The 20,855-nt window shown below is 32.1% G+C and overlaps 1 protein-coding gene across 1 annotated transcript; it reads left to right on the top strand.

Annotated features, from left to right (window-relative positions):
- The first annotated feature begins 222 nt into the window (after positions 1 to 222).
- On the top strand, positions 223 to 14,118 carry LOC136977719 (arylsulfatase B-like). The gene is made up of 10 exons (XM_067273270.1): positions 223 to 421; positions 551 to 710; positions 840 to 952; positions 3,288 to 3,422; positions 3,516 to 3,638; positions 3,728 to 3,854; positions 3,982 to 4,275; positions 5,350 to 5,795; positions 8,195 to 8,305; positions 13,957 to 14,118. The coding sequence occupies exons 1-10, from the start codon at positions 317 to 319 to the stop codon at positions 14,116 to 14,118; spliced, it is 1,776 nt and encodes a 591-aa protein (XP_067129371.1). The 5' UTR covers positions 223 to 316.
- Positions 14,119 to 20,855: the final 6,737 nt, after the last annotated feature.

The raw sequence follows: 20,855 nt of genomic DNA, 5'->3' as shown, positions 1-20,855 counted from the left end.
CAGTAATGGAATATTATTTCCCTTTTCTCACATATGTTTTGAACAAAATAACGCGTTGTTTTCTTTCAATTTTTAATAAAGTAGCAAAAAGTTATAACACAGATATAACGGACTGAATGTATATGTTTAATTATAACAACTATATATGAATACGATTTTTATTTTACATCATCTTTAATAAGATATTAAAACAATTATTATCTGTTCAAACTAGAGGAACAAGGCGGAAAACATTTTTGCATACCTTATCAACCGAACGTTCACATTTTCACACTTGCATTCATTCGAAGCTAAACGATTAAATCTTTGGCTGCCAATGGTATTCGAAATGAAATGGAGCTTCTGCATAATTCTATTTAGTCATCTCTCCTGCATCCAAGGAAAACCGCCTCACATTATCTTTTATTTGGTCGATGACCTTGTAAGTATTTCCATCAATTAAGAATTAGTTATGTTGACAAAAAGAAATTTGAATTTAATTATTATTATCATATTTTATATATGTACTGTACATATATATAGTATTATATAACGATAATATTATGAATAGGGATGGAACGACGTAAGTTTTCATGGCTCTTTACAAATACCGACTCCGAATATTGACGTTTTGGCTGCTAATTCAATAGTCTTAGATAATTATTATGTTCAACCCCTGTGCACCCCTTCAAGAGCTGCGCTACTTACTGGAAAACATCCAATACATTTAGGTAAAGTTTATATAAATACGTTTCAATCATCAATATTTAAACATATCAATAAGTTTTTATTGTTAAAATATATATTTTAGAATTTTCACAAACAGAATTAATGAATTTATCGATATAAAAACAATTCAGGTCTTCAGCATCTTGTTATTCGCACTGCTGAGCCAAGTGGATTGCCGTTAGATGTGAAAACTTTACCTCAATATTTGAAAAAATTTGGTTATCGAAGTCACGGCATCGGAAAGGTTTGTTTTAATGAATAATATGCATGAAAATATTAACTACCATTTTATATAACTTGAAATGCAAATAGAGTGTTTCATAAAAATTGCAGGCATATTCATTTTTGTGCGATTTGAATTATAAGTGAAATTTACTCTTTTATAAATAAATTTATGTTTCATTTAATTTGTAAATATGAAATCAAATTCCATGAGATTTAAATTTCGATATCACAATCAATTTTTAATTTAGTTAATACTTTAAGAGCCAGAATGGTGAGGCATAAAATATCACACCTGCCATGCTTTTTTTATGGACAAAATAGCACAAAAATTATGATCATTTAATACACTTTTGTCTTTATTATTGAAAAACAGCTTTTTCCTTCTATTTTTAGGCGTGTTGCGGAATTACAACACGTGGTCCAAATGATCTTTTTCTGATCATGTAATGTCATCTTTTATGATCATCAGGTTCTTAATACAATAAAACTTCTACCACATAAACGAACAAATTCACGCTTGCATAAATGGACTAATACAAATCTAAGAAAAATAGAATAATCAAGTGAAATAATACAGTTACTATTTTTGTTCACTAACAGAAAATATTGTTTCTCAAATATTTGTTTTTGTGTTTTATATTTTCATGACATTTGCACTTATTCACGTTCATTGTACATGAAAAACACAAGAAAAAACAAATTTTGCATATTTCTCATATTTGATAGGGGAAAAATTAAATTTTTATCAGCATTCTGTTATAAAATATTTACTGAGCCAGGACCAATTTACTTTCCCACAGGCCATGCTCTAGCTATTTTCATTACGTTTATATGGCTAGCCTATTGCTCCAAAATAACACAGTACATATTTTTCAATGTATTTCGCGTGTTGCATTTCTGCAACACATAGAGTTTAATGTGTTAAACATTTTTCAAATCAAAGTGTTTCTCCTCAATACAAACTTGCAGCGAATAAAAGGATTGAAACTGCATTACGCGAACGAGATAATAATATTTGGGCTGTGCAGTCGTGTAAAAAATTCCGACTTTGCCGTCTGACTCCAGCTGCGACTCTGACTCCGACCAGGGCGGACTTGTTACCAAAACAGACCGGAAATTCTGATGTCATCACGTGACCTCAGAATAAAAGATTTAATAAAGTTCTAGATAGTTCTAATAAAGATAGAACGTAGAAACTTTTTTATTCCAAAGCTAAAAGACTCCTCTAAGTAAGGACACAGTCAATATATAAACATGTATTCGATAATTTTTACTTTTCCGGCTGTTATAAATAACAGAGGGAAAGTGTAGCGATCGGTGAAAAAAATGACCCCTCTTAAATTTTTACATTTTTGGACTCAGGACACCTTGAAATGTCGAGATATGCAAAAGACACGGATTTTTTCCCTGTATGTATGGATGTCAGACTGTGTGTGGAGGGACGAATTTGTTTACCCTGTTTGAAGCCAAATAACTTCTGCGGCTTTTAAATCGGAGTCGGATGGCTTAACACAGGAGTTATTAAGCTTCAAAGTGGTTGAACTACCGTAAATCGTACCCCCCATACACATTCTAACATCTTAGGCGAGAACATCTTAACGGGATTTACTGTACTATTATAAAATGACAAAATTCTTAATTTTGAGATTAAGGAAGGGTTTTATTTTTTTTAAAATTGTGAACGCCAATAATGAGTAAAATATTCATTAAGTTCAACCGCACTGGAGATATAACACATGACCCCTTCTATGTCTACACCTTATCGACATTTAATTAAGAACCAAAATTTAATAGCATTAATGTCTCTTTATACACAAGCTACAGTGCCAAATTTCGGTTCTTAAACTTTACCCATTCTGAGATATTGTTTAATATCTCAGAACAGAGAATAAAGAATTAAACAAATTAGACGCCAACAGACAAGCGAGCGGATTTTTCTCCTTTGACATTTGTTTGGGTTCGGGAGGCCTCCAAACGTGTAGATTTGCAAAAACTTGGAGGAACAAAAACTTGGAGGATCAAACTTAAAAGATGGGAAGTAAAAAGGAGTCGGAGTCTACGGATTTTTTGACGACTCCGACTCTAACTCCTACTCCACAGCGCTGAATACTACAGACATCTATTATATTTTTATTTAATATTATGACCCAAATATAGTATCAAGTGAATATATTAACCTCACAACTTAAATGTCGTTTTAAGCAAATACGTACTATATACCTAAGTTTTTATTTTATTTTATATAAAGAAAATAGTTATTTTTTAGTATTTTTCATTATTGATATATTTATGACTTTTCGTAAAACTGATTATTATGTATATATTTTTTCTAATAAAAAGTAAATGCATTTCAGTGGCATTTAGGGTTTTACAAGAAAGAATATTTTCCAACAAAAAGAGGATTCGATTCTTTCTTTGGATTTTGGCCAGCATTAATAGATTATTACGACTATACTACAGATGAAACTTATGAAAATTCTACTTTAAAGGTTATTCTTATTATATATAATTCCATACCCCCAAATTTAAACATACCATTATAGGGAAAAGATTGTTGTTAATTTAACTGTATTTCGTTTCAGTATTTCTGGGGATATTCCTTGAGAGATAACGAAAGAGTAGCCAGAGAATATAAAGGAATTTATGCTACTCATTTATTCACAGACCGAGCAATTGATATTATTAAAAATCACGAAAAAGAAAAGGTTTTTAATTTGTGTATTTTAAATTATTAATTTTTATATTTTGTAAAATATAAAATTAATATAAATGCATGCGCTTGTTATTGTTTTAGCCGTTATTTTTGTATCTATCACCTAATGCTGTGCACACTGGAAACTCATATAATTTATTTCAAGCACCTCAAAGTGAAGTCTTCAAATTTTCATGTATAGAAAACCCAGAAAGAAGAACTTTTGCAGGTAAATTTGTTTTAAATATGCGTAAAATATTAAATTGGATGTGAAGTGTTATCTAAGAGATTTAATCAAACGAACTAAACTGTTGACACATAGTAATACAATTTTTAAAAATCTTTTATTATTTTAGCAATGGTTTCAGAATTAGATAAATCAGTTGGACAAGTTTTTAAGGCTTTGCAAGATAATTCAATGTTAGATAATACTATTTTTGTGATTTCTACGGATAATGGTGGAGAAGCTGCTGGTTTCAGAGGTGGAGTTGGTTCAAATTGGCCTTTAAGAGGAAATAAAGTAACTTTATGGGAAGGAGGAGTGAGAGGAGTTGGACTTATATGGAGTAAACTGTTCAAGCAACAACCGAGGATTGAAAGGAACTTAATTCACATCACTGATTGGTTACCGACACTTTATCATGCTGCAGGTATTCTGAGTTACTTATTATTTTTCATTTGATATGAGTAATATTGCATCCTGTAATAGATCAAACAATTCGGAATAGCGAAAAGTATCGCGAAAAATTTTTGCGACGCCGTGATTTAGTAGCAGACTCCTAAGATATTTCTAATTTACTATTTAATTCAATTGTTATGATTATTTGAATTCTTTTACAACAGAAAACAGATTTTTCGCAGTGAATTGTACATAGAGAACAAGAATTACCGAAAATAAAAATGACTTTTTAAACAAAATTATCGGTTCTAAATCATCTGTGCATATACAAATTTTTATTAATAATAGTCAATGTTTGACTAAAAGACGTGATGTAAACAAAAAATTATTAAAGAAAATATTTAAGATATTTGGCCATGACTAGAAACGAATTTCACGAAATCTATTGTGCTTTATCTCAAGAAATTAGATAATACCACGATTCTGTTCTCCAACTATTGAAAATATTCAGATTTTAACTGTATAATTGTAAATCACTTCCTTATTTTTGTATTTATTGGGCTCCGATTTGAAAAAATTGTAGACCTAAAAATTTCCATTGTCGTTCGACAGTCTCTTTTCTTAATCTAGCGGTGTTACATAGATCAAAGCCGAGTCTAGATATGGAAAATCTAGGGACAGGAAATCTCGATTAACTATATACAAACTTCTGGTGCAAACCAGAAGTCACATTATTTTAATTCAAAATTTTCCCCTGAAAGAGTTAGATAGATGACCGGTACGACTAGTGCTAACAGAAAAGTGTGATGTACAGGGGCAAGGCACTACTAGTTTGGGGTGGAGAACATATATTCTAAATTTAAAAATTATTTAAAACATGATTAAAAATGCAGCCCGGCATTGTGACGATGTCACAATAAATAATTACTCATTCAGAATAGAAAATGATTTTACTAAATGTTTTCCTTAGCAAGTAAACATTAAAGGTTTAATCATTACTTGAGACAAATATTATTTATGACGTCTTAACTCTTCTTGCTACATTTCTCGAGTTCTTTTTTTGTTTGATCATCCGGTTTATTAATTAAGTTTTATTTTTTATCAGGTGGTGATGCTAGAGATTTGACGGATATTTATGGAATAAATCAATGGGAGGTTTTAGTTCACGGCAAACCTACATCTCGAGAAGAACTTCTTCTTAATATAGATCCAGTCGACGGTGCTTCAGCTCTTCGAGTTCGAAATTACAAACTGGTAAATGGATCGAATTTTAATGGAAAATACGATGCGTGGTACGGACCTTCCGGGAGAGACGATGATTATTTTTCTTCCCACTACAAAAAGTTACTTCGCTCCTCATATTCTTGGAAAGTTCTTGAAAAGGAAGGATTACTCTACAATACTGACAAGTTTTTCATCAGATTGCGAGATAACTGTTATTCTGACTCGAAAAGAAATAACAGTAATTGCGATCCTAATTTAGCCCCATGCTTATTTGATATATTACAAGATCCCTGTGAACTAGAAAATATTGCAAATGAGCAACCAAAGGTAAGAAAAATTCAATTCACAATATCAATTGGTCAGAGTTTTAAAATAAATTGACTTTTTAAAATATTTTCCACTCCTTGGGCACTGGTTGAATGCCCCGAATGATTAAAGTGAAATCATATTGTTCTGGAGACCTAGAAATTATTCCAGACGGGTTGAAAAATTATAAAGTTTTCTGGGTGATCCTTTCCGAATATGTCGGGCCTACAAGGCAAAGAGGAATGAAGAAAGTAAAATAAAATAAAATAAACTCTGTAGGCATTAAGAGGGAATGTTTTCCAAACCATTGTAGATTTGGACTAGCTCACAATGGAACGGCCCTTCCACATATCATGGACACTTCCCATGAAACATTCTTGGGAATTACTAAAAAACTCGTTACTCGGATTCGATCCCGAGTCCAACAAAGCGGTAATTTAAGTTTCTTTTTAACTGTCTCGGTTATCCGGCCATCGAATTAATAAAATTATTTTTATGCACTTATGAAAAGAAAAATCACATTTACAGAATTTTTATTGAACCTATGATTGATGTGTGACGCTCTCCAAGAATTATCAGAATTAAGTTTGGATCTAGAGGACTGCAAGGCAAATCAGAAAATTAAAATACTGGTACAAGTTTTTGAAGAAAGAAGACAGAACTTTGGGCTTTATTATAAACGTGCTGTTACTGTTGTACGTGATCTTCGCTTTCATGGAGTTTTACTTCACAAAAAAGATTGAATAAAGGATTCTCCCATTGACTCAAGTACATGTTATACAAATTGAGTCAATCGAAAAAAGTTTGCTTGATAGCAAAGACGATGGGTTGGCGTATTGGTAGAGTTGCCATACGCCCCGTATATACGGGACTGTCACCGTATTTCACTACTCAGTCCTGTATTACTATTTGTTCCGTTTTCTCAACTAAGTTGCTGAATGCGAAGAAATAGAACGTACTATTGCATATTTACAAGTAAGAAACATCGATATTGGCAACATTGCAATTCTATTTAACCAGTTTGTATACCTAGAAGATTATTTACAGAAAAATAATACTAATCAAAACTGCGAAGCAAGTATGAAATTGAATATGGAAGAGAAATGGCTGAAGTTTTTGCAGATACAAAGCATTGGTCAGAAGTCATGTCTAATAAAGCTATGCGAATACGTATTTGCCATTCCAGTCCACAATGTAAATATGGAGAGAATATTTTCCCTAATGTCAACTCAATGGTCGGACGAGAGAAATAGGTTGTCAGTGGAGACAATTGAAGCAATTTTGATTTATCATTATAATTTTAAAATGACTTGCACCTAATTTTATAATTACGAGAAAGAAAAAAACGATATAATTAAGAAAGTAAAATCAACTTTAAAATATGACCGGGCTGAAAAGGATTAGCCTTGCAACTTTTTTATTATTCTACGTATACATTTTATTAAATTGCTTAAATTTTATTAATTTTTTATCAGAGTAAAATAAACCATTACATACCCACTTTTTTCATGTTTTATTTATTTAGCACTTAATTAAATGTCCCGTATCAATGCTTGGCAATTATGGCAACTCTACGTATTGTCTCGCGTACTTGATCAAAAACATTTGCCTGGAGATGTTAATACTCAACTGACATTTAGAGAAATGAAAATTATAAACTTATCAATCAGACTGCAACTAAATGAAAGAGAAGTGATTCGTAGATTCCGTGGATACATTCTCGAAAATACATATCCAGAAAAACTTGCATTTGATACGGACTCTGAATACCATTCCCATTTCTTCATGTGAATGTGAATGATTTCATGTAATTGAGATGAATCAAATTGCTATCTCAATAAGAGCATCGTTGAAGATTAAGAGAATTTCAGCACTTTTGATTATCAAATTTGTCGGACCACCTCTGAGACTTTTCGATTTTTTAAGTACGTTGATCTGTGGTTATTCAGAGGACGACATTCAGGTATAGATACTAACAGCAAGGAAATAAGTCGAGAAGATTTGTCGAACGAGAATTGGACAAAACTTTAGAATTTACTATGAATATTTCCCTTAAACATAATAAATTAAATTCATTTTAAGAACTGGATATATAATTTTTTAAGTAAAGTGTTAACAAAATGTGAGTTCCGGAATCTAATTTCTTACAATAAAAAAGTACTGTACTGGTATTAATGTTATATGAGTTGACAGTATCTTAGACATTGTGATTTTTTTTTAAAGTGGGGATATCAAAAAAGTGCAATAAATTCATATAACGAAACATATTAAATAATTGTTTGACGAAAACTGGAAAAAATGAATAATAAATTTAAACATTTAATTAGTTTATTTGCAATTTTTATAAAGCTTTTATTAAAATATTTTGTTGAAATTTGTTAGTTTTTGATATCAACTTAAAATAAATCTTTATGTTTTAGATGCTGGAATACATGCTGAAGCGTTTGGAAAAATGGAAATCGAGCCAAATTCCTACAATTAATCAAAATATCGATCCGTTTGCTGATCCTGCTCTTCATCACTTTACTTGGGTAAATTGGGCAGATTATTTCAGTTACAGTGGTTGTAATTTTTAAAATTTATTATTCAGAATTCCTAAAAATGGAAATTAAATTACTTGATAATTCTGTAGTCATTTTCAATAACATGATCAAATAAACGTCTATTATGATAAATATGTCTGTCATAAATGTGCCAGGAAAATCCGAAAACTATTTCTCATCTTAAGAGGGTTATAAATTTTTCTGTTTCAGTAAATTCTTTTGTGTTCAACTAGAAATTTCTCTGTGTAACTAATATTCTGCAAGATAAGCTTCGTGAACAGCCTAAATAGTTACAAAAACGTGGTTACTTAGGACTAATGAACAGGCTATTCTACTCCCAGCACATTTAGTCAACCTCTCTAAAATACATTTCGGCTTTATGGTCCTTTTCAATTGAATAACATACAAAAAAAAAAAAAAAAAAAAAAAAAAAAAAGAAAAAACAGAGGCTACGGCCAGAGACGGATCTACATAGGGACTAATAGTAGGTAGATAATATTTTTTCTCAAACCGGAACAATTTTGAGAAAATAGTCACAACAGAAAATAAATCCTACTAGGATAAATACCTATGATTGAAAAGGCTTAATAAAGAAGTTGTTTACCGTGTTACAAAAAACAACGAGTTAAAAGAAGTTTTTAATAACTAAACATACCTTATTATTAAGAACTTATTAAAATTTATCACTAGTGTAAACTTTCTTTAAAATGCTTTGTTACTTAAATCGGTACCATTAAAAGGTGCACTGCTTATAAATACTATTTTACTCCGGCTTTGAACATTATTTATTAGTAAATGTTGTTAATATTTATATTTCTACTAGCAGATAAGCCCGGTGTTGCACGGGCAAAAAGTAACGATAGCGAAGATCAAGATTATTACATTATAGCCAACCTTACCCGTTTTCACAGAATGCGAGAATTAGGTCCCTCTGTTTCCAGACTAATTAGAGGATTTTTAGATGGGTCTAAAAATATGTTCGATTTCCCACAAACACGCAAAAAAAAAAAAAAACTCATTTGCGCTTGTAAATCTTGCACGCCTCATTCTTTTAACACTTCCATTATTAAGTGGTATCCTACTAAAACGCAGTTGAAAACAAAATTGCATCTAAAATAGTACAGTAGAAGCAGAGTTCTTCAGGGTAAGCCTTAATCCTCTCCCTCTCCCCGATGGGGGGAATTTCGAAAAATCCTTTCTTAGTGTACGTTCCCGTGACGTACCCTAACTGTGTACCAAATTTCAACTTTTAACTCCTAACCGTTTGGGCTAGGCGTTTATTATTATTATTATCAACCCATCTCGATTATATTATAAGATTAACTGTCACTTTCACGAGTTTAGACTTTAAATTGATTATACTGTTTGTTTTTTGCTTATAATTTGTGTTGATGATTAAATATTTTGGGGAGTTTTCGTTAAGGGGAAGAAAACGTAGTAAAAAAATTTAAAGTTAAGCCTCTGTATACATTAGTAACATGGGATGTCTTTGGGATTCCCGAGAACTCTCTGAATCAGGAAGAAAAGAGAATGAAGAGAATTATATACACTTGATTCTGGAAATGTATAGAAATGTTAAACCATGTGTTAAGATTGGATAGATTTAAAGTGCTACAAAAATGAGATTTAGGTTTTAGGGTGGCTTTGGAGTTTTTCAAGGTTAAGCCCATATCTTTTTATTTATTTATTAATATTAGGTAAATTATTATAGTTTGCAGTAAGAAAAGAGCTGTGATATATGATATTCACAATTTATATTGTGTTTATCAATTTAATGATATAGAGAGAGATTAAAGTTGAGCCAAAAAAGTTAGGAACAGCTTAGACAGGGGTATAAAAGTCAGTAGATTTAGTTCTCGGATTTCTAATATAGGCTGTTAGAGGAAAAAGAGGAAATTCAAACTATTTAGACAACATATTCAAGGTATTTACAGACACATAATAACTTAGAGATGATGAGTCAGAGGTTGACAAGTAAAATAGGTAAATGTAGAATGGCAAGAGTTCAGACACTATTATTAGATATTGACAGTGATAGTGATTAGTGATGATATTGAGTCTAAAAGAAAGGCATGTTACTGATGTTTTAGGCCTATATTACAAAGGCCATCAATAAATATTCATTCATATTCTATTTTTGATAGTGCTGAATATTATATAAATTACCAAACTATGTAGAGCCAATGTGATTGTTATAAAAAATTAATTTCTCATGTCAAAGATACAAAACTATTTCATCCCAAATACTATTTCTCACTATACTAAATCAAGTAAAATTGTATAGCACACTTAATGTAGTGTTAAAGTTAATAAATTATTTAAAAATACAGTCAAACCTGTTTTTATGCGCTCTTTTTATGTGCGATTTTTATTTGTGCGATTTTTTTAATGCGAATTTTTAATTTGTGCGGTATAGTTGGCGACTAGTCTCGTGCGATTCGTCATGTCTCACGTTGACTTATTATAGCTAAATAAACTTATTATAGCATAAATGCACTTATTATAGTAATATTATTGCATGAATATGCGAAAAATGAAATAATTTACTTTTTAAGTCAACAAAACACCACCTGGACAAAAATATGTAAAACAGACGATAGACCAGACGATGCAGTCAAGTGCTGACATCTGTTGTCAATAAATTCTATTTCGTACGGTTTTGAGTTATTTTCTATGTGAGACTTTTTTTTATGCGGTCCCTGTTGACCGCATAAAAAAAAATTATTTTTTTAATTGTGTTGCGAAAACTATTATTTACAGCCATTCGTGAAGTTTCGTGAGATTTTTTTTAATGCGTTTTTTTTAATGCGGTCCCTATCCCCCGCATAAAAACAGGTTTGACTGTAGTTTGTCTTTATCTGGATTAAATTTCTACGACTATTTAAATGTATCAGAGGATGAGCTATGGTTTTCGTAATTATATTGTCATACATATGTAATAAAACAAAACAGTGAAATGCAAATTTATTTACTTATTTTACCATACCTATTTATTAAACAGATATATTATACACAGAACATTATGTACTGTACAAAACTTTCATTCGCAATATGCAGCAATATAACAGTTTTAAACAGATATCTATTTAATACCTGGATAAATTAAATCGAAAATATAACTATTTTTCATTCTCATCTGTAATTTCAAATTATCATCTTATTAAATTTTTTGTAAATCAAATATAGTTTTTCTTTCTTTATACATGATATAAAATTTTTAAAAAATGTAATTACGAATAGGATCTTTAACAGAACAGTAGAAAAAAGTTACAAAAATGCTTGAAAACGGCAAAAACTACCTACATTTCTCGCCATAGCGCGACTCTAACACCAGCTATCCGCAACGTGACATATTAACTCTACTTGAGAGCAATGCTCAAGAACCAGTATATCTGACGACTCTGGTGTAACAAAGGAGACATTTTAGTTGCCAAATTGCCATTTTACCCGAGACTGCACTATTTTTACTTCTTGTATATTCGGAACTTTTAAAATTTTACCAAACAACCGGGACAAAATGACAAACTGGCCAGGATGCTGGGACCACATCATCAAATCGGGACAGTTCCGGTCAAAGCCGAACGTCTGGTAAGCCTAACAAATAAAGCTTAAGCCCTGGACCCCCAAATGTCAAGGGCACACAAAAATTGAATTATTATAATAAATTTTTAATGCTTTTTCATTAACTATGAACACTTATCGTGTAGTAAAAAATAGTTAATATTAATAGTATAATAATAATGATAATTTATAGTATTATTTGTATTAACAAAAAGTAGGGCTTCGTCGGGCTTCAATAAGCCCCAGGCCCCGAAAAACCTAGATCCGTCCCTGCCTATAGTAACAATCGCCAACACTGCAATATACCTTAGAAGGACAATAATTACAAATTATTACTCTATTAAATACTATATATCAGGGGTGGCCAACTTTTGTGCACATAAGATCTACTTTTTATCGGAAAAATGTGTCGCGATCGACTTGTTGTCATAGGCATAGTCTAAGTGGGGAGGGAGAAGTGTGAAATACATACTATGTTTATACGCTGTTTCAGTACGAAGTGCACTCACTGCTTATGAGTCGAGTCATAACTGCATGCATACAGTTGCGTTAGGTTACAAATATAATACATTAAGTCAAGACATCGCTAGCGATCGACCAAAATTGGCTTGGCGATCGACCGGTCGATCGCGATCGACTTGTTGGCCACCCCTGCTATATATAACAGACATGGGCAAATGCGGCTCCGAGAGCGCATGCGGCTCTTTTGAGTTACATGCGGCTCTTGCTGAAAGTGTTAATTTCTGTTTTTTATTATTATTTTTACAATTTTATTTTTTATAATTTTGTGAAAATATAATACATCAAAGACTGCATATCTAATCAATAAAACAAACTCACAACACCTTGTAAATGAGCAGCTTTTGTGAAAATATGTTAAATAAAAAAATTCAATATTTGTTTTATATTATATTCATATTATATAATAAAATCGCGCGCCTTGCCATACTATCCGTAACGACAGTACAGAACTGCGGCTCCCATGCATTTTGCAAAACCTACATTTCGGCTCCCACTGAACTCTGCTTGCCCACTCCTGCTATATAACGTTTTTCAAATAGTTTATTTAACACAATATTTTATCATATTAAAATGTAGTTTAATTTCTTCCTTTCTAATATATATCATTCTACATTGTCGATTTTCTATATCGATAGTGTTGAGCTGGGATGAAAAATGAATGGGAAATCCTGTTCTCGGTAAAGCTGATATACACGCATACATACACGTTTGCACACATAATACTTAAAAATAGTAATATATTTTAATTAGCTTTATTTTCGAGCAATAAGTATCGGTGAACAGAGGTGTACCCAGGATCTGAACTAGAGGGGGGCAACTCATACTAGTTTCGAGGAAGTGGAAAAGAGAAGTGTCTGTGTGTCTACTACACTACATTTTAATTTTTTCTTCATCGCTCAAGCCCTCTATATCGAAGAAAATATTTGAATTTGAAAAGTTATTTAACATGATTATTTATAATTTATCAAATTTATATGCATACAAAGTAATCTAATACATTTTACAAATCGTGGTTAAACTATACTGCGATTACGTTAAATAATTACTTTGAGAAAATAATTCTAATTAAAATTTTTTTTAACGTGTTATATGTTTAAATTATAAAATAAAATGACAAATATTTATATATAAACAAATAAGCAACGGAATAGTTTAAATATTGTAGGCTATATGAATTTTTTTTTTTACTCTACAAAAAAGCAAATAATGAACTCTCGTTAACACTGATAATGGATAATTTTATGTATAAAAATTAAAACCTCCTTTTGCAATAAAACACAGACAACTCTTTCTGATTAATTTAATTCAATCTCTTATTGATTAAAAATAATACTTTGTTATGAATTCTCTGGATTTTCTATATTTATAATATTGTCAGAGTAATGATCTCCAATGTCCAACAGAAATTTTTCATACGCGTTTTGATGGTTTGATATTAAGGTGATCAGCCTTAGAACCAAGATAAATGATATGATTAATTAATACTTTGTAGCCTGAGGAAATTATTTCTCATGTTTCAGTTTTTAGAACATTTATTTAATGTGGAATGAATTTAGTTTCTCACGGTAGCTGTTGTTGAAGCAATTTCTGATAATGGAAAATACTACAATATGTGGGAGGCAGATGTTGACCTCTTCTTGTCCGACGCCACCAGGACATGTTTTGGACTGTTAGCCGCCTGCGTGCTACACACATTTGACCGCCCCTATCAATGCTGATCGCGAGTAAATTCAAAACCCAGCGAGAGCGTACTATCGATAGTTTCATGTAGTTGACAGGGGTTTAAAAAAATCCATTAAAATTAATTTTAATTTTATTCAAATCAAACCTCCCCGTTGATAATAGGCGCCTTTCTGCGTTGCCATGAAATACAAGCTGCAAATTAAAATGAAATTCTTCTTGTTTAGTATATGAATATGTGTATATAAAAATTTATTTAAATTAACAACGCATCTCTTTGTTTATTTAAATTGGGCTGCAATTTGAAAAAATTGTAGACCCGTAACTGCCCACTATCTGTCCTTCCTTAATCTCGAGACTAAGTATAGAGAGCTTAGGGGCGGCATGTCCCGATACATCATTCAAAAAGTTCTCCACCGAAAGGCGTTAGATAACGACTGGCAGCAGCCAGTTGATTATTATATTTATAGTGTAAAAAGTTATATTTTTTACTGCACTATCGGCCGCCAGCGTGCATGCATACACTGCGTACCTACCAAAACCGGCCCTGACTGGTTCCAAGCGAGACTTTGTCGGCCTCCCATCCATCTTTCCTATGTGTTATATGTATAACCTTTAGGCCCAAGTTTGGTTAGATTTATTGAAATCCGGTCGTGTTAGAAATAATTGGCTATTTAGATCCTGAAACGCGTCGTGAACAAAATGGTGTCAATTTCTTACCGAAATAATATATTGTGTAAGAGATATGGTACATTGCAGACCAACTAAAAACAATTTATGTGCAAGTGTCCTGTGTACAATAAGAAACTGTTTATATGGAAGTGTCGCTACTTGTTATACTTTTAACACCTGGTATAACAAAGTGACGGCCGGATGTTTGAGCTGTTAGGACCTCAGTCTACCGCTCTGAGGTCGATTTCGGGCTGTTGAAGAACCCGGGGCGATCTGTATCTGGTGTGTCAAGACAGTCCGGCAGCCCAAATTGTGGATCTTCAGAAACCGACGATGGGTTGGGCAAGATTAAAACGGCCCTCCATAAACAAAAAAAAATCACCGGCTGCCATATTGTAAGTGTGATGAAATATACGATAAGCACGAAGATCTTTAATTGATGATCTCAGGTAAGAGATAGCAATACTGAAATACGAGCGAGATTTGTGCACAGATAATTTCTTACCATAATAAATGTTCGATACAGAAACCAGTTTCTACAAATTATACAGTTCTGCCCATTGCCATAACAAAACATTTGTGAAAATTTAGACGAATAATCTCGAATTATTCTATTTAATTAAAGTTCAGACTATAACGGTGCAAATTCCATATGGGATATGATGCGTATATAAACTATAGCGGGCTAATACCAATGTAATGTATTTATTAATTTAGATTCCATTGGATTTAGGGCTTAACGAAGAGTGAAAATGAGTGGAAAGACCCCGTTCGTCGTCTCTGTCAAGACCGATCAATTGTTATGGAAATAGAGATTCGTCGGAAAATCATTGGCACTAATTGTGATATTCGGCTTAACAATGTTTAAAAAATACGTAAAATTAGAAACATCGTAGTCTGTACTTACCGATAAAATCGACGCAAACGAAACAAAACTGAGAAAAACACTCGAAACGAGAAAATTTTGACCGCACGAACTAAAAATCCAACCGTTCGCATTTAAGCAACATCAAACTGGATAAAGTTAATACTGTATTTAAAAAACGGAAAAACATATAATACGGCCGAACGAAAATGAAGTTCGAGACAACAGGAAAACCGACAGGGAATAAACAGATTGAGTTAGGGAATAGCGACCATTCTTTCTCCTCGAATTTCTGACTTTCACAGGATCTCTCCCTTAAAGTCTTAATTTAATCACTTAATCAATTTGACGCCTTTGTTCGACTTGGTCCACAAGTGTTGATCCAATTTTAAAACTTTCGCTCGTATCTCTCATGCCACGATATTTTATTTTCCGACGGCTAAGTATTTTTTTTTTTTTTTTTTTGTTACGATGCCACAATAAATAATTGCTCGTAGTTATAGCTATTATTTATTGTGCTATTTATCTATAACTAAGAGAATCGTGCAAACATGCGTATTGACTTTGTCATGTTATGAACCACAATATTGAAGTTAAAAATCCTTCTAACAGGTAATAAAGAGCTAATAATTGTGGGAAATGGAAGAAGCGTTGCATTTGCCCATCAAAAATAGACAAAGAAAGCATGCCAGTAAGTGCAAAAGACTGATATGCAGAAAATACACCAATAGGATGTGCACTATATCCATCATTCTGCATAACAAAAGTATATTAGGACGAACTAACCTTTTGTTCGTTAAGTTGGAAACAACAACTTTAGACACTGAAGCTGTGTGCTAGAGTAGAAATTAGAATTACCAATCCGAAATGCATTCTTAAATAGGCGAAATAAAGAGAACTGTTTTAATTTCCGTCTCTGTTAGCTGTGCATAATTATGAAAGACGTGATAAATATTATTAGTCTCACTATTGGAAGAAGAAACATTCACTTATAACTTTTTATACGCTCTCCAGCCTGACGAAATAGAGTCTGTCTCCTTGAAGTTAACTACCGTCCTTTTCCCGAAGGCTTTGTACGTTTCTAACCTTTCAAGTTGTTTCGGCCGAGGCACTATTTTCTTTCGATGGCGTCTTTTTCATTTCTAAAAAGTGAGGAAATTGTAGGGTTCTTCTAAAACCCTACAATTTCCTCACTCCTTAGCCCGTTGTAGTAAGCACAGAATTCTTTCTCCTTATAGATGGAACAGAGGGCCTTCTCGTAGATGACTACCCACGCCGTGTGATAGAACTGCCTGGGCTGAAACATTCGGAAAGGATAGATATCTACAAACTGTTCGGGATGAAAATACATAGTCCATTTATATGTTATTGTAGGCCTGTTATCATACAATTTATCGCTGTAGAGGAAATCGCCGTAAACTTTGATGTTAGAAACAATACTGTAACGAATCGAAGCGCAAACGGTCGACCATCGAACGATGTGCCGAGATGTCTTCTGGGACCGATTCTCCAAGTAATATTAAATAAATTCTTACGTCTAGGGTCAATATGCACTAAGACTTACCTGAAAAATCTTTAATCTTCTTTCGAAAATTCCGCAAACAGCAAAATAGTACACAATTCACGAGCGAAACAAAAAACACGTCCGACTGCGAGCAGAAACAAAACTGCGAATCGTCACGTGTGACGAATTTCGAACAAACGTTAAAAGACGCGTCAACAAAGTAATACGATCGTACACGAAAAGATTTCTATTTAAACAAGTCGAGATATACTGCTCTAGTTATAAAAATTTAACTATTTTTTCTGAATTATTCTGATTTAATTTGATTTGAAATTATGAACTTTCAAATCAAATTAAATAAAAAGGTTACTAGGAAATATTCTATTTTAAAATTCATAAAAAGATGTATGTATCGGTACTTTGTAAACACTTAAAAGATAGTTGAATCCAGAACGGGCCTTTATTATGGGCCGGGCAAAACCAGCAATGGCTATGATTAAAAAGGGTGCCCACAAGTCGTAAAAAGTAAAAAATGACAACTCTTGTTATAAATTAAGTAAAAGAGATCTATCAATTAATTTTCGAATAATTGGGATGACTTTGAATTAGACAATATTGGATCCCGAGTCTTACAGAATTACAGAATTATAAAATTTCCTGTACTCTTTACTCTTAAGAGTTTGAATTAAAATTTGGATGAAAATTTTAAAAAATTTATTTATTTTTACGATTTTCAACAATTCATTTAGATAATTCGTAATAACTTCATTCAACAAAAGGATCGTAATAATAATTAAAAAATTTAGAATGGACAAGTTTTCAGAAAATCTTAGAATTTTACAATTTCTTTCAAGCAAAATTTTAAACGGCAAAGGGGAAAATTCCCGAATTACATTTGAAGAAAAATGCTTGCGATTTTTCAAAAAATACGCCACTTTCTACGATCCTAGGAAAATTGATAGGCAAGGGATGACAGATCTGATTGGAGATTTGAACGTGTTGGAAAAATCGAAATACATCAATCAATTAATGAACGCTTGGAAAGAAATAGTCAGAGATAAAGGATTTTTAATCTTAGACGAAGATTGGATGCAAGGATTGAGGGAATTGAAAGAAATTATCAACATCAAATTACGAAAGTTTTTAGACGAGTTAAGTGATATGGATGATCTCGAGGACATCGCATCGTTCTTCATATTTGACGCAACTCAGATATTTAAGAAACCATCCAAGAATGTCAACGACATAGAATTTCTACAAATATTGTATAGGGAATGCTCCATATTGAAAGATTTGCACAAAGATGACAAGTTCAAAAATGCTTTTCGTAAAGTCTGCGATCCTCGACTCGGTAATGTCTTTCCCGACGGTTCTATCAATCCCGATGTTTTAGAGAAATTTGCTAAAATAGTGAACTTCTTGGCAAACAAAAGATGTAAAGAATCTTCACGTTCTTCCCACTAAGTTTGGTGCTGTCGGAATTATTAAAAATTTGAATTAATTTTTTTAAGTATTCACAATCCTATATAAGTTAATTGTTTTTTCACGAAATAAATTGTAAATTGAATTATTTTAAGCATTTATGGTGTTTTTCTTGACTCTTTCCAATCTATGGGCATTAAGAAGCCCCTTACGATCATCAAGTTCTGCAATGGAGGATGCAGCTGGCAGTGAGGGCCCAACCATGATCTATAAATAGCCGTGGTCATACCATGTTTTAAATTCGGTAATACCAGAGTCGATAGATATACTGGTCCTTGCGCTGCCAATAGCTCCAATGCTACGATACTGGCATAATAAATATTTCTGCCACTTCGAGTGCTTTGAGCGCTATTAGGCGTAAGTTCGGCAGGGAGCATAGGGAGAGTCAGCTGTAAACATTGAAAATTCTTTTAATATATGAAATGTTCTCGTATTTAACTCAGATATTGCTTTTGTTTTTTTTAAAGGACTGCTTATAAATACTATTTTAATTCGGTTTTGAACATTATTTATTCGTAGATGTCGTTAATATAATATTTATATTTCTATTAACTAACACTTTCACGATTTTAGACTTTAAATTGATTAGACTATTTGTTTTTTGCTTACAATTTGTGTTCATGATTAAATATTTTTAAGAGTTTTCGTTAAGGGGAAGAAAACGTAAGTCAAAAAATTTATAAGTGTTGAACACAAGATCGTGTTAATAACAATCACATGGCTTTTTCCACCTTTATTTAGTTGATACGGTACACGTTTCGGGCTTTGTGCCCCTCATGTACCGTGTACCGTACGTGTACCGTATCAACTAAATAAAGGTGGAAAAAGCCATGTGATTGTTATTAACACGATTTTGTGTTCAACACTTCTAAGACAATACAACACAGTTTCACAACAAATCAAAAAATTTATAGTTAAGCCTGTATATACATTAATAACATGGGTTGTCTTCGGGATTCCCGAGAAAGCTCTGAATCAGGAAGAAAAGGGAATGATGAGAATTATTTACATTTAATTATAGAAATGTATAGAAATGTTAACTATGTGTTAAGATAGGATACATTTAAAGTGTTACAAAAAAAAAGAAGAAGGATTTAGGATTTAGAGTGGCTTTGGAGTTTGTCAAGGTTAAGCCCATATCTTTTTTTATTTTTAATATTAAATAACTTATTGTAGTTTGCAGTGAGAAAAGAGTATATCTTATTCACAATTTATATTGTGTTTATTAACGATAGAGAGAGAAAGTTAAGCCAAAAAAGTTAGGAACAGGTTAGTGAGGGAGATTAACAGTCAGTAGATTTAATTCTTGGATTTTAAATATAGGCTGATAGAGAAAAAAGAGGAAATTCCAACTATTTAGACAACATATTAAACATATTTACAGCACATAATAACTTGGAGATGATTAGAGGATGATGAGTAAGAGGTTGACAAATAAAATAGGTAAATGTAAAATGGAAAGAGTTCAGACAGTATTATTAGATATTGACAGTGATAGTGATTAGTGATGAAATGGAGTCCATGTTACTGATGTTTTAAGCCTATATAAATAAAGGACAGGTTTAGTAGGTCATCAATAAATATTACCCTCACTCTCCCCCATCTGCTTAGTATGTACAAATTCTATTTAATTCTAAATCCACATTATTATTTCACATTTAATGACTTGTGCCATTTGTATTTTTAGTAAATAAAAAAAATATATATAATAGGCTATTGCTTGATTTTGATGACAGCCGAAGTATGTTCTTTTACATGTAATAAACGCATTTAAACGCGTTTTTACATGTAATAACGCATTTAAACGCGTTTATTACGTGTAAAAGAACATTTTTTAATTGATACTCATGGGCATAGCCAGGAAGGACATGCCCCCCCCCAGTTAACCTGGTGCCCCTCCCAGAAAATTACAGCCTGTACTAGGCCCCTCTATAACAAAATCCTGGCTACGCCAATGTTGATACTTACCGACAATTTTTAAAGCAATATACAGGAAGCTAACGGTTACAGAAAAGAAATGTTTGCTTGGCATAATGTATTATGGGCAAATGCAATGGGCAGAACTGTATAATTTGTAGAAACTGATTTCTATATCGAACATTAAAAATCGTTTGAAAGTTAAAATTACTATATTTAACAGAGATTTTATTATAATATTCATTTGTGACTTTTCGTTATAATTAAGACGATATTTTTAAAATTATTTACATAAAATTAAATTAACAATACGAATACGAGTTGTATTTTCATAA

This window comes from Centruroides vittatus, unplaced genomic scaffold (assembly GCF_030686945.1).
Source record: "Centruroides vittatus isolate TY-2023 unplaced genomic scaffold, ASM3068694v2 contig_474, whole genome shotgun sequence".
Taxonomy (NCBI): Eukaryota; Metazoa; Arthropoda; class Arachnida; order Scorpiones; family Buthidae; genus Centruroides; species Centruroides vittatus.
Note: the sequence above shows the minus strand (reverse complement) of the source record. Positions and strands in the feature narration are given on the sequence as shown.

What these genes read in the sequence shown, in the direction of transcription:
- LOC136977719 (XM_067273270.1), top strand. Translation starts at nt 317, where the DNA reads ATGGTATTCGAAATGAAATGGAGCTTCTGCATAATTCTATTTAGTCAT. An exon ending in AAAACATCCAATACATTTAG is followed by an intron (nt 711 to 839) that starts GTAAAGTTTATA and finishes AAAACAATTCAG; the next exon opens with GTCTTCAGCATCTTGTTATT. An exon ending in ATGAAAATTCTACTTTAAAG is followed by an intron (nt 3,423 to 3,515) that starts GTTATTCTTATT and finishes ATTTCGTTTCAG; the next exon opens with TATTTCTGGGGATATTCCTT.